The 15,570-nt window shown below is 43.2% G+C and overlaps 1 protein-coding gene across 5 annotated transcripts in view; it reads right to left on the reverse strand.

Annotated features, from left to right (window-relative positions):
- DCLK2 (doublecortin like kinase 2) overlaps positions 1 to 15,570 on the reverse strand; it is a 132,685-nt gene that overhangs the window by 34,377 nt on the left and 82,738 nt on the right. For all 5 annotated transcript variants that reach the window (XM_028151536.2, XM_008144003.3, XM_028151532.2 and 2 more), the window contains one exon: positions 10,477 to 10,571. In XM_028151536.2, the coding sequence (XP_028007337.2) occupies positions 10,477 to 10,571 (95 nt within the window). The remainder of the gene's footprint in view (positions 1 to 10,476; positions 10,572 to 15,570) is intronic.

The raw sequence follows: 15,570 nt of genomic DNA on the forward strand, positions 1-15,570 counted from the left end.
GATTCCAGTCAAGGGCACATGCTGGGGTTGCAGGCTCGATCCCCGGTAGGGGGTGTGCAGGAGGCAGCCAATCAATGATTCTCTTTCATCATTGATGTTTCTATCTCTCTCCCCCCTCTCCCGTCCTCTCTGAAATCAATAAAAATATTAAATAAATAAAATAAAGAGGAATGGTAAGGTCTGTATTAAAAGGCTTTGTTCAGAAATAGGCAATATTTTTTTTAAGTAGCAAAAGTGGCTATATCGATGCATTAGAGCATGTGACTATTGACTTTTGAGGACACTATTTGATTTTCCATGGAGGGAAGAACTTGAACAGAATCTAGGAGATATTCTTGTGTAATAGGTTGACTTTTTTGAATGCATCTTGGAAAATGGCACTATGATTCCATTTTAAATGGCCTACTGCAGGGGTCAGACACATTTTCTCCAAAGGGCCAGAGACTAACACTTTAGCCTTTGTAGGTCATACGGTCTCTGTCGTAACTACTCAACTCTTTTTTTATAACATGAAAGCAGCCCCAGACCACATGTAAACAATTGAGCATGGCTGTATTCCAATAAAACTTTATTTATAAAGAACAGGCAATGGGCCAAATTTGGTCATAGGCACACCTCTGATCCACAAGAACTTTCTTGAGCAAGCTTTTTCTCCAACAAAATACTTTAAAACTCTAGACCAGAACCACCTTCAAGGTAGTGTTTTTGCTTTAAAGCAGTGTCTCTCAGTCCTTGGTTATACTAGGAAAGGCTGTACATACTGGTAAGATTTGGAAAATTCTATTGCAGGCTGTCCCCCAGATTAAAGATGGATGTAGGGCCCAGACACTGGTGCTTCTTCAGTTTCACAGAAGATCTAACCAAGGTGCAGCCAAGGTTGAGAACCTCTGTGGAGGAAGTTTCTGGCAGCAAGTGTAATTAATTGTTCAGCTACTTTACGTTCTCCCTGTCACTCATCCAATAACATAGTCATTGCAAGTCACCTATAGCCAAAGAACAACTTTCTCTTTGTAAGAAAAGGGGAGACGACACTCATTACCATGTATTGAATGCCTACTTTGTGCCAAGTCCTGAAATGAGTACTTTATGCCTTATGAATTACTATCATCACACCCACTGATTTATGAAAAACAACAAAGCTCAGGGAGGTTAGATAACTTGCCCAAACACTACAGCAAATGAATCTAAACCCAGGTTTGACTCCAGAGCCCAGAGGCTATTTGGCTAATCTCACACTATTTCCTCTAAGAACAGGAAGAGAGAAGTCTTGCAAATGTTATTAAATTAACCAAAGAATGCCACCCAACAGTAGATTCACTGATGAAAATATTCACTGTGGTGTCTCTAGATCATGCTTTCAGTCACATCCCTGTAAATTTATCATATACGGTAATATACAAACATAAATTCACAGCCTATCTTTACATAGAGACCTTAATTTTTTTCTTTGAAAAGACCTCTGAAATGTACTAAACATTTTTAATTAGTATACTAGATATTATTTGCAAGCAGATTTTGCTTCCATTATTATTTTTGCGTTTTTTTTTTAAATACCAGAAATATCAATTCCATTCTTTAGAAAGAAAGTCAGTGTCAATTATTACAAATATTGAATTGGGCAGGCATTTTAAAACAGAAAGCTTTATCATTTTATATTAGAATTTGTGACAATTTACTCTGAAAGACTTAGTACCAGTAGTGAGATATATGAACAATTAATCTGAATCAGCACCTAGGGGTTGGTAACATTCAAAGTATTCTTATCTGTAGCCACACCTTAGACGTGGATTCATTTAGAAGAACTAATGGCCCTTGAGACTTGTGATTGGTTATTAGTGGTGAGCAGTGATAAACAGAAACCCCCAACTGTGCAGGTTTAGGTTGAAGACAGCAACCAGCTCAACCGTCTAAGAACGGGCTACGTGGAAGAGGCCGACTTGTGCCTTTCTGTTCCCTGAGTATCGATCGCTGCCCTATCGGTGGACTACATGGCTACCTTCCCAAACCAGCACAGAATCTCAGCACATTCCAACAAGTGAGCTTCAAGCAGTGTTGGCTTATTAGATTCTGAGCCACAGACAGATGGTTAGGGCCATGTCTGCCTGCTTTCAGTGAGGGGTACCATCCATTCCTAGGTACCTCCCACCAAGGTGGTGGGAGAGGTGCCTGTCCCTTCGGTTTCAGCTATGGAGGCTACCAGTGGTGCACACTGCACAGGCCAGTTCACTACAATGAGCTCTAAGTCTTAACTCTTACCTCCGCCCAATTATCTCTAATGCACTGCCCAGAAGCATTGTTTTTTTTTTTTGGTACCATCACTTCCATGAGTTAGGGGGCATTGAAGATGAACGCGTGTGGCTTATATTCAAATAAAGTTTTCACAGTGGCTCCTATCTGTACACTACACGGTGCTTCACAAACTCCCCTTCCACTCCCACAAAGGGGTGCTGCAGCCTCGTTGAGTCCTTTACCCACCAAATGCCTCTATTTACTGAGCAGCTTCCATGTGCAAATCACTGTCCTCAACCAGAGTCCGAGGCTCATTAAGATGATTTATTTTGGTAAATAAATAAAGGCACTGGAGTCTTCAAAACTGGTCGGTCCCTCTTTTGTTTTTGGATTCTGTCAATAAAATCAATGACTACATTCAAAGATGAAGTTACCACCCAACCTTTCTGGGGTAATAAAAAGGATCTAAAGGGAGTCGGTCTCTTAGTACCGAAGATTCTTAACCGGTTTGAAATACCAAAGAGAAGCCAAAGCTCCAGGGAGAGGCACAAGCATCCAAGGTCAGCCGCTACTGGGGATTTACATTTCACAGCTTCGAAAAGAAGTTTTGAAGGTCAGAAGGTCAAAGAGTTACATTTAGCTCTGCCAATCAGTATGAGATACTACCAGCCCTTTCATCACACCTCACAAATCTGGAAAATCTTTCACCACCAGCAGGCCCAGGAGACATCATCAGATAAAATATCAGCACACCAGACAGTTTATAACCTCAAGATGTTGGATAACTGTTCCAAATGTACTTTTTTTTTTGTTTCTTCTTTCAACCAACAAGAATGCTCACAGTAGACAGCCTCTGGGCATACACTTCAGCCTCAAAATGTGAGACATTTTATTATTCAGTGTCCGCAGATGTGCCCCGGATTCTGAAACCTGAAGTTACTACCGCCTTGAAAGTCTTAAATTGGGATGTGGATGATGAATTAAATTTCAGGGAAATGCTTTCTTCATCCATCTGGCAGCTGATGACACATTTAGTACTCTTTATTGCCTCTCTGTCCCAAAGAACATGCTGTGATTTAAGCATAGTAAATATTCCCATGCGGGGGATGGGGGGGTGGGGAGTGATCAGCTAGATGGAAGGGACTCTGCGGAGCTGGGCAGAAGAAACAGGAGGTCATGGCTGAGGTCGAGGGGAAGACAGAGGGTCAGGAAGATGGGGATGAAGAGAAGAAAATGTCAGTGGAGGTGGGATTCTAGGAGTTGAAGGAGAGAGAAGGGAATGGGGAGGGAGTGAGGGCTCTAGAGAACAAAAGGACTGGAAGGAGAACGAACAATAACAGGGAGAGAGAGTTGTATGACCCTCCCAAAGGACAGTGCACAGAAAGCCATGGAGGGAGCAGGGCTGGCCTAAGAAAGAAACTTTGAGTGGCTTGATACAGAGATGAAAGCAGAGAGAAGGGGCGTGGTCGCCAGCCTCCAACGTGGTTCCCATGGGTCTCGCCTCCTGGCGTTCATGCCCCTGTGTAGTCTCCTCCCATGCGGAACTAGCTGATGAGTGTGACTTCTAAGCTACGAAGGAATTGGCGTCTGCCTTCCATGGCTGGGTCAGAGAAAGAAGAGGTTCTGCATGGCACCCCTGGATCTCTTGCTCTGGGGAAACCCAGCTGCCCGGCTCGGAGGGTACGCCGGCCAGTTATGGAGAGGCTCAAACGTCGGAGAACGGAGGCCTCCTGCCGAGAGCCAGCATCCTCCTGACACCACAAGAGTGAGTCACCCTGGAAGGGGATCCTTCATCCCCAAACAAGCCTTCAGGGGACTGCAGCCCCCGTGCACATCTTGACGAACAACCTCATCAAAATTCTTAGCCAGAACCAGCCAGTTAAGCTGCTCCTGAATTCCTGACCCACAAAAACTGTGTGATAAAAAAAAAATAAAAAAAAAAATCTTCTTTTATTGTTGTTTTAAGCTGCTAACTTTTGGGATAACTTATAGCTAATAGAATTATCTACAGATTACTAGTAGGATTGGAATACGGAGAGAGGGCTGGAAAGAGAGAGTTGGGAGGGAAAGTCCTCATAGAAAGTGGTAATAAAGCAGAAGTGGTAATAAGATCTGGAGTCTGACTTGTCTCGCTTTCTCTTTTCTTCTCCTACACAACACTGCATGTCCATTTCTTGTTGTACGTGAAACTTCCCTCATGAGAAAACCGAATCTGGGAAAACCCTAAGAAAGAATGACAAAGCTATTCTGAGGCTTTTTCTATATTTAACCAGTTAATCTCAACCGAGGGCTGCAGGTCCTATTCCCCTTTTTATAACGAAGGGTTACGTGACTTGCCCAAGGTCACAGAGCTAAGTGACTAGCCAAGCAAGACCAATCCCAGGCACTCGGGCACTCCGGAAAGCTTTAACTATGAAGGAGGGCAAAAGAAAAACAGAGTCCTGACGAGCCATCACCTTCTTGATACGGGCCCAGAACAACGTGGCAGGAACTGGACTTACTGCAAAGGCCTTTGGGCTCCCCGTGTGCCTGATGGCAACACTGTGTGGAGGTGGCTCATGCCTGGCCTGCAGAATGCCTCCTCTCCGGGTGACTATCACCATGAGTGGCATCGCCCTTCAGGAAAGCCAGAGTCCCTAAGTCCATACAAAAGCAAAGCCAAATTCTAATACCTAGGGCCTCGGTTTTGGGGAAGGGGCCCAATGCAGACTTGCCAGGTGGCCCTAGCATCTCACCTAGTGAACATTGGGTCTGACCGCGTTGCTTCCAATCATGTTTAACAGACTGGTCTTGTTTTCTCACAGTGTCCTTGGAGGCTAGTAATGGTTATGAGCGTGAGTTCTGCTTTCCAATCCCAGCTATGCCACCACACTCCTCACAACAGGGATCTCATTGCAGACCCACCATGTAACGTTAGCTCAGATCCATTCACCCATGCGTTTGCTGGGCCTGGACTATGCTGTTTCCAACCTCCGCCAAGGTTGACAATACCCAGCTCCAAAGAAAGCCAATACCCCTAACCTACTGTGAGCGCTGGCATTTTACTATAAAACTTTATAGGGTCAGGACGAAGTGCTGGGCACACAGTATAGACAGACCATTTCACGTGAAAAGAGCTCTCATTAGATACCTCTTAGGAAACCCCGCGCCCCCCCCCACCTCCCCCCGCCGCCAAGTCTCCCGGGAAAAGTTATCAAAAGGAGTTCTCCATCTTTCCACCCCCCTTCATCCAGCCTCTCCTCCACTCCGGATTGTCCCTCCCTTTCCCAACCCTTCCCTACTCGTTCCTTTCCCAATCTCTCAACCCTTTTTCATTCAGAGCTTTTGTGCAGAACTAAACCCAGGAACTCAGCAAGCAACCCAGGCCAGCACTCTTCCTCCTAAAAGACTGGCCCGGCATAGCTCCTCCGTAATAACCACACGGGCTTCCCCCTGGGGTGCCTGTGTTGGAGTCCTTGATGCAGACCCACCAGTGATGGGGGAAACCAGAGGTTAGGGACACAGACCCTGACAGGGTCAGAGATCCCACTGGCTACTGGGATCTTGAGCGAATCACATCTCTGAACCCGTTTCTCCAACTATAAAACGAACACTACATTAAAAGACCCGAGACCACTTCCAGGTTTCACGTGCAATGGTTTGAGGTAACTATCTAGCAAAACTGAAAAATTATAACCGAGGTACAGCTCGCTCTCAGTGGTCCTAAAGGCTCTCGGAACCTTGATTACTCAGTCACCACGTTATTTTTTAAGCTCCCGTCCTGCAACAACTTTTTACAATTTGAAGAAGCTTCGCTTCCTCTGCAGACTGTCCAGCCCGCAGAGCGGGGACGTTTTCTGGATGCGGACGTCTGCCCCTCAGGGGAAGGGCGGAGAAAACGCCCAGTGCTCTTGTGGAGGGAGGGCTGCTTTGGCGTCTCTCGTCCTTTTCCACGGGCAAACAGAAATGCCACCGACACTGTGGTCAGAGATTAAACATTACGCCGTCACTCTGTTTTCACTTTCAGTTCTTCCAGTGTTCCCACCAAAGCACCAAACCAATCCCCAGAAATTGGCACAAAGGCGGGATAAATTGTGGCAGAACACCAAACTCTACTTGCTTGTGACTTGTTTGCTTAAATTCCCTACAAAGTAAAATCCAGATAGTAAAACATAAATAAATAAAATCTGCCTAAAGCTGTGTCCTAGCAGACAGAGAGACATGAGCGTCGACGCCTGCACACGCCATCCCAGCTTAACTTGCTTTGTCAATGCTCTGATTCTCTGGAAAAATATTATCTATCCCCAAAGCCATAAAGCTTCTAACGAGGATAAATAGTGGTAAAAAGTTTCAGCCCATGAAAAACAGTCCTCCGTTGTCTCACATCCCCTCTTAATTGATCTTAATGGGTGATTTTAAATGAAGGGGAAAGAAAAAGCATAGCACTAACACATGGTAATTATCTGTAATTCTCCATTGGTAATGTTGCTGAATGGGGAGAATAATGCAAATGTGGACAGATGCTGACTAGAGCTTTACAATGACATTGAAATTAGGGTTATTTTGTACAGTAAGTAACATATGACTAAGTTGTAGTTCTTCCAGGGCAGATTTTCATCCTGATGACAATATGCACCACAGATTGCTGGGAAGGGTAATGAGATGAATTTTCCACGAGGCACGACCCGTGGGAATAGGCAGGGGTGGAGATGTTCAGCATTGTGTCCTAAAAGCTGATCAGTGTGGCAGGGACTCATTTAGCTGCTAATATCTGATGTAAAATTCAGCGATTCTACATCAGCTTTAAAGTGAGATGAGAAATAGACTCCCCAGCATCCTAGATAGGTTTTCTGGCAACTTAAAAAAAGACTATAATCCTAGCACTTTTAGAGGTACTTTAAAATCAAGCGTCCTTATTTTACAGATGAGAGAAAGAAAACCCAGAGGTTTCACAGCTGTTAGCAAAGCCCACGGGGCTCAGGTGTGGTGGAGGAGGGGGTGGGTGAAGGGGCCTGGAAAGATCTCTGCTCTCTACCTTACCGATAATTTTATTTTACCTCCAGAAATCAACATTTCCCTTTATTCTTCTTGACATCAATAAGTTACCCTTCAGAATTTACTGTGTGCCCCAAAGGGACCTGTGTGCTAAATGCTAAGTTACTATAATAATTAAGACAAACTTAGCATAGTGAGATTAATCATCTAATGCAGGGGTCCTCAAACTTTTTAAACAGGGGGCCAGTTCACTGTCCCTCAGACCGTTGGAGGGCCGGACTATAGTTTTAAAAAAAACTATGAACAAATTCCTATGCACACTGCACATATCTTATTTTGAAATAAAAAAACAAAACGGCAAAAACACCCGCATGTGGCCCGCAGGCCGTAGTTTGAGGACGCCTGATCTAATGTCTCAGCAATGATACAAATCATCACATTTTTAAAATTTCATGAATCTTCAATCCAGAAATGTGAGTGATCTGTGGGATTTGTACGCATGTGTGAAGGAGTGATGTGCACTCTGAGCACCTAGCAGCACCTAGTGACCCAGGGGCATCAACCAAAAAGGACTGTGTTGGTTCAGAGTTGAAGATGGACCAAGAAGAAAGATGGGAGCCCAGGTTACCAATCTACACCAATAATAGACAAATATGTAAATTTACCATACCTCCACGACGCCCCACAGCCAATCAGGAGCGAGTATGCAAATTAACCCAACAAAGATGGTGGGCCTGTAGGGGTTGCAGAGGTATGCAGGCGCAGAGCGGCCGGGGGGGAGGGGGGGCGTCCCTGAGACCCTGCCTGCTTAGAGCCTGTGAGCAGTGTGCACATGCGCATGCCAGCACCAAGCGGCCAGGGTCTTGGAGACACCACTGGAGTGTCCGGTCCTATCAGCTCAGCCTAGGGACGGCTGGAGTTCACAGTCCTTTTCCTTTGTGCAGCCCCTGGACTGGAAGCGGGAACCAAGAACACGGGAAACACCATGAATTCTGGGAATCGTAGTTCTGGTGGCAGCCCCTGGACTGGAAGTGGAAACCCAGAGTGCAGGGAGCACCAGGAATGCTGGGAATCATAGTTCTGGTGGCAGACACGTTGCGGGATCTTCTAGACACTAGAGCAAAGTGAGCCTGGAGCAGGTTACTGTTGCTGATGGGGGATGGAGGGAAAGCAAAGGTGGGAGACATAAGTAAAGTCAGAGTGTCTAGGAAAAATTAAAGGGAAGATATCCTGAAACTTCTAGGAAATCTCCACCAATGGAGCAAAGAAAAAAAAAAAAAAGACCTCTATTATTCTGTGAGCACCAAACCAAACTGGGTTGGGGTCTCAGACAATTCGCTCATATGATTGCAAAGACAGACAGAAACTCCCGGATTGGAGAGGGCTCCCCTGAGGGCTCCCAGATTGGAGAGGGTGCAGGTCGAGCTGAGGGACCCACCCCCCGTGCATGAATCTTCGTGCACCGGGTCCCTAGTGGATAACATAAAAGGGGAAAATGACCACGACCCTTGGTAAGCGGGTACTGAAGTACCAGCCTTAGGTCAAGGATCCCAGCCCTGCCTGGAGCAACGGCCCGGAGGAAAATCCCAAATGACTTTGCACAGGCTCACCAGACAGCTCATGTTGGGTTAACAATTACCAGCACTAGGAGCCACTTGCTTTTGCTTCAACAAATGATAAGACAACTGAAACTAGAAAAAAGGTGAATCAACTCGTATTTATTTTTATTTTGGTTCTCTTGAAAGTTACGCAAATTAAAAACAGTGCACCTTTGATCTATTCTGGGGAAAAATAAGTTGGGAAAGAAAAGCTAAAAATACTTAAATTATAGGGAACTTATAATTTACATGATGTCTTTTGGCATTGACGGTTCGGAACCCCATTGGCATCCGACTGTGAACTGACCTATGCCAATTCAGCGCTTCAGAAAACGCCTGGCTGTTATAAATACAAGGCGCGCCCAGCACGCAGAGGTAGGTGAGCGCTAGGGACTTCCAATCCCAAACTTACTACTGGCCTCAGTCCAAATCCTGCCAATCAACAGAAGCAAGGAGACACAAAAACAGTCTGTCTTTTTCTGGACAAAATTTCTTTTTTTAAAATTTCAGGCACTTAAATGAGAACCATGCAAGTTCACTCTGGGGTAGACACAACATTCTTAGGGCAGGATGAGAAAACTTCAGAGTCAGAGGGAGAATAAAACCCTTTGAGAAGTAGGGGAACCACAGAACTCACGGCTCTGAAGGGGTCAGGATGCCCCACTTGGCGAGTTCTCATTCCTCATTCATTCAAAGTGGGGGGGAGGATGGTGTTTCACCAGGTAATTCACTAAGGAAAAACATTTTTCATCATCCTTAAAAAAAACAAACACTCAGATGATACTAACCGATTCTGGAGAATGCATTCCTCATGGTAATATTTCCACTGTCAAACCCAACACGCCAGGAGCATGAAAGTTAATGTACACATTCACATATACACAGACGGCACTCTATGTATTTAGGTTATTCTCAGAGTACATTCCCATAAAGTCCTCACAAAGACAATCTGACTGTTTCTACAGAAGGAAACTGTCCCTCTTTAACCTCAACAATTTATTGCTACTTTACCAGGAACATTTTCTCTTGTAAATTTAAATTGTTGAGAGCTACTAAGTCAAATTAAGCTTGTTGAAATTTTTCACCTTTGCTTTTACTCATAATTTTTCTCCCTATTAGATAAAATGCCTATGAAACCAACTGGTAATCATGTTAACTTACTGTTTATATAAGGACATCACATTCAAAACTTAACATTTACTTCTAAGTTCTTCACCAAAATGAATATATTGGTTTTTGTGTTACTACCTGTGTATATAAGTAGTTATAAATGCAAGGCCAAACTATGTTAGCAATATTAAAGTCGTGATTCAAAATGAGGTTTTAAGAAGAATCTTTGAGTTCTCCAAGGCTTCATCATTACCAGTCATTTTGCTAATAACAGGAAAACTACTACTGACAGTATTTTGCCATGTTACCTTCAATCCTAACCACAACCTTCTAATCCCATTTCAGGTAAGTGAACAGTTCAGCTCAGAAGAGTTAATCAAGTTGGCCAACATTACAAAATGAAAGCGGATACAGGATGCAAAGCCATGTCTTTTTGGCTCCAAATCCCGACCTCTTTCCTTCTCGAGTTGTGACTGCACCCAAGCCCCTGAACAAATTAAACTATTCAACTATGCAACTCAAAATACCAAAGTCATACAGACATGCCACATAGACTATTTCATACCTTTAATCCTCTGAAACTTCCTGGGCTAGTTGGAGAGGAACTGGAGGATTTCGTAGATTTAGGGGTGGAGAGCTGGCTGCTGGGAGTTCCATTAACTGACCAGGAGACACAAAGGAATCAGAGGTCACTGAAAACTCAAGACAATCAGACCGTGTCCAAACACTAAGCACATGCATGAAGCTTCCATTCATTTAAAGCTCAAAGCAGATGGCAAACCAGCAAAAAGCAAGAGCAACACATCGTATTGTATTACAGACAAAGTATTAGACAAATAAGGAGTGGAGCTAGGATTATTTTCAGTAATAGCTTTCCAACGGTGACATAGACAAAGATATAGAACATTATAGAACTAGAGATGAGACTGAGAACTTGTCCATATATCCTGCCTACCAGCAAGGGTAGGGATGAATGAGTGTTATCTTTGTAATGGTTTCCTATGCAAATTATCTCATAACCTCCAATATCCGCTATCTTGTCATATATATATATCAGCCTGAATAATCAAGACTTTCTATGGCTCCCCCAAATCAGTTCCACCATAATCCAAACACATTTTCTAAGTGCATTATTAATGGAAAAAGAAAATTAATGGTCATTTTCCTTGTAATATCTACTTATTTGTTTGAAGGCCACACAAAAACATTCTTCAACTTTTTTTAATCTAGACTAGTTATTTCTAATTCATTTTCTTTTCTTCGCAGATTAACTTCCCCATCATTTAGCAAATTTGACGTTGTTGTTTTGTTGTTGTTTTTGTTTTGTTGTTTTATCTTATACACCCTCCTCCAAACTTCCACATACTTCTCAGGCTGAAAGTTCAATTCAGAGCCTATGCTTGGAAGAATGCGGCCACTGCTGCTCCAGGGGACGGCAGGTCGCAGAGCCTACACTACAAAACGCTCGCTACACAGTTCCACATGACTCATGCTTATTCCTAATTGATTCCCCTGGATCTATGTCTGCTGTAATTTCACAGAGCGGGTAGTTAACATCAAATATTGGTGTAATTTTTTTTCTTTTCTAAGGAGTATTTATAACCCTTTTTTATCATGAATCTTTAATGCTTTTGCCCAAAGTAGATCAAAATCGCCATTCATCTCTACGGAAAGGAAAGCAAAGTGCATCTCCTTTTCTTTTTTTAATATGAGAAAGCAGACACCTATTATTTTAAATGATGCTAATATGTATAAAAAGCAAAATGCAGTCATAAAGGTCCTGACTAGGTGATTTAAGAAGGTGAACACCAGCCCTAGCTGATTTGGCTCAGTGGATAGAGTGTCAGCCTGAAGACAGAAGGGTCCCGGGTTCGATTACTGTCAAGGGCACATGCCTGGGTTGCAGGGCTCGATCCCCAGTAGGGAGCGTGCAGGAGGCAGCCAATCTATGATTCTCTCACATCATTGATGTCTCTCTCTCCTTCTCCCTTCCTCTCTGAAATCAATAAAATATATATTTACAAAAAAAACAACCAATCAGATATTACAAACACAATAAAAAAAAAAAAAAGATGAGTACCAGTCCTTAGGTGGAGGTAGAAGTCCTGGGTCTGGTATTTGGGATTAGATAAATCCTAGGTCCACAGGGGTTGATAGGGATCCATGAAGTCATGTTTGCTTATGTATTGCTCATTTTAAAAATTCAGTGAAGACCTGGCTGGGTGGCTCAGTTGGTTGGAGTGTCATCCTGTACACCGAAGGGTTGAGGGTTTGATCCCCAGTCAGGGCACATAACTAGGTTGTGGGTTCAATCCCCAGTTGGGGCATATACAGTAGGCAACCAATCAATATTTCTCTCTCATATAGATGACTGTCTGAATCTCTCTCTCTCTCTCCCTCTCCCTCTCTCTCTCTCTGAGTCTCTTCTCCTCTCTCCCATCCCCTCTCTCTAAAAGTCAATTAATTAACTGACTTTAATTAATTACTGTGTAGGAACTGGTGGCCAATACAGATTGCAATGTCCTCCAGTGAGGATTAAAAAAAAATTCAGTGAAAACGAAAAATTGTTCTATTTACTTTTGAATTACCAAACTTTAATTTTTTTCTAATTTAAAACTACTCAAAATAATTATCAGTTATCTACATTTTCTTAACAAATGTACGTGGGTATTTAGAGTGCAAGTACAAAACAAGTAACTATCCAATTAATTAAAAACTTTTAAGAGTATTCAACAGCCCTGATTTTTTGTCAATTAAGTTACATTTCAATTAATGTTATAGCTTTTTAAAATTCTCTTTAAAGGGAACTGGTGGTAGGAATTCACATAAAATAGAGATGATTATGGACAATGAACTAGTAGAGTTGCTGTGAGCCTAGATCTTTTTCCCTACGTACCACACAGCAATCTGTATTGGCCACCAGTTCCTACACAGTAAGTGCTGTTAGCTCTCAGTAATATTCAGACACCACACTAATATCAAAGCCTTCCTTGGAATGGAGATAGAAAAGGGACTAAAGGAGAAAAAATAAATTCCTGTCAATGGTGATCTGTGTAGCAGACCAATCTCCCTAACAGTACACCCCTGGCCTAAACAGGGTTTCTTAAGGAAACTCACTGCCAGGGTTTAACTGCTGTCCATACCTACATGTCCACATCCCCCCCCCCCCAAATAACTCTCATCCTAAAGAGACACTGTCACATGGAGCCCTCTAAATTCCTGATAGCATTTGGAAGGTTCCAAACATGTTCTCTAATGAGTAGTCCTTAGTATCCCTTACTTGCACATTTGTCCGGTCTTTGGGAGGGGATGGGACATGGGGCAGGGCTACTCCCTGACACTGCTGCCGCCCACTGGGAGGTGCGCAAGGACCAGCGGCATTGTGATGCTCCCACACCTCCATTACGCCCCTGATTCTCTCCCAAAGTGAGGCTTCTATCCTCCTCCCTCAACTTCAGGTAAGAAATAAACCTGGGGACTTTACTGTTTGCTTGTTTTCTCTGAATACTTTTTAAAAAATATATTTTATTGATTTTTTTTTCAGAGAGGAAGGGAGAGGGATAGAGAGTTAGAAACATCAATGAGAGAGAAACATCGATCAGTTGCCTCCTGCACACCCCCTACTGGGGATATGCCCGCAACCAAGGTACATGCCCTTGACCGGAATCGAACCTGGGACCCTTCAGTCCGCAGGCCGATGTTCTATCCACTGAGCCAAACTGGTTAGGGTTTCTCTGAATACTTTTTAAAATACTGGTTAATTATGAAAGCATCACAAGCTAGAAACCTAAAGGGAGAATTATGAAGGCTCCAATTATGGTAACTATTACCCACTTATGTTTTCCAGATTAACTTCTATGTGCTTCTTACACACTATTTTGCTATTACAATAAATTAGAGTTTGGATGAGGAATGCAGTCAACCACAACACTCATGGGAATATTTCTGTCCCAAGATTGAAAAAGTACAATATTATTTTTACAAAGTCACTAGCTCTGTTTGAAATTCCAAGCAGTCCCCTGGAGTTTTTTAAATGGTTAAGAGGTAGGCCACAGTTGAAGCAGTCTATAAAAGCAAGTTATACTTCTGGGTACTGTGGCTTTTAATAATACAAAACTCTTTCCTTGCTGGAAGTGGGGAAGAGAACACAATATTAGTAAATACAGACCTATTTGTTGGTCAGTTTATTCTGTTCATGAGATTCTACATATAAGTAAGATCATGTGATGGTTTGTCTTTCTCTGACTGACTGGCTTATTTCACCTAACATAATAATCTCCAGGTCCAGCATTGTGACATTCTTTGGAGTGAATAAAGCTATTGTAATAATCATAACTTGCATGTCTTTCTCCATACGAACAACTGTAAACCTACTTTTGCCCATCCCTGCTTAGCAACTTCCTTCAGAATCACAGTGAAGTCCCAGCAACTGACTGGGGTCTCAGTTTTCTAGAACTGCATTGTGTGGTGAGGTTAATCTCTTACAAAGAAGCCGCTTGCCCTCTGAAAGGTGATTTTAAAAATCTCACACCTGCCCTGCAGACGTGGCTCAGTGGTTGAGCGTCGACCTATGAACCAGGAGGTCGGGGTTCGATAACACAGTCAGGGCACATGCCTGGGTTGCAGGCTTGATCCCCAGTGTGGGGACGTGCAGGAGGCAGCCAATCAATGATTCTCATCATTGATGTTTCTCTCTTTCTCTCCCCTCTCCCTTCCTCTCTGAAATCAATAAAAATGTATTTTTTTTTTAAAAAAATCTCACACCTTTTACTTATGTAAGATCTATTCTATTAACCCAAATCCAAACATGGACTATTAAAAATTTGGGGTACTGGAATGCGATGATTCTTGAATCAATTACTAAGCATTCCAAATTCAATTCAATGTAAAAAGATGTATGCATTAGACTACTAGAGGCCCAGTGCATAAATTCATGCACTGGTGGGGTCCCTTGGCTTGGCCTGCACCTTTTTGCAATCTGGGACCCCACCAGTGCAAGATCGGGGCCAGGGAGGGCTCCAGGGCTTATCTGGCCCATCTCACCCAGTCCTGATCAGGGCAATGGGGCCAGGAGTTGGGGAGGGGCCACAGGAGGTTGGCAGGTCAGGGAGGGATTCAGGGAGAGTTCCAGGGCGTGTCCAGCCTGTCTCGCCCAGTCCCAATCAGCTGAACCCCAGCAGCAAACTAACCTACCGATCGGAGCATCTGCCCCCTGGCGGTCAGTGTGCGTCATAGCTACTGGTCTATTGGTCAACTGGTCAAATGGTCGACTGCTTGCTTAGGCTTTTATATATATAGATCTTATGAAGCATTTGGTCTGAAAGACAAATGTGGCTATGAAACATGCTTTCAGTTCAGTATGTTAATTTCCCTTTCGACCTCAGGGAGACAAACTTGGAATCATCATAATACCTGATTCTGGAAACACTCTCCCCACTTTTATTTTGTTATTTTACTATAGGATAAGCACCTGTAAACCTATCACTAAATGAAAGCTAAGAACCTGACAAAAATCTACATCTTCCATATGGTAAGCTCAGTTCAGTTCCTTTATGCAAATTTCCTACTATGTTAGCTTTCCCAGTGTGAGATACTTACAGAAAGCATCGAATAAGCTTAACAGCAGAAAGATGCTTTCAGTTAAAAATACTCATATCTG

The sequence above is a fragment of the Eptesicus fuscus genome, chromosome 6 (genome assembly GCF_027574615.1).
Source record: "Eptesicus fuscus isolate TK198812 chromosome 6, DD_ASM_mEF_20220401, whole genome shotgun sequence".
In the NCBI taxonomy this organism is placed as follows: Eukaryota; Metazoa; Chordata; class Mammalia; order Chiroptera; family Vespertilionidae; genus Eptesicus; species Eptesicus fuscus.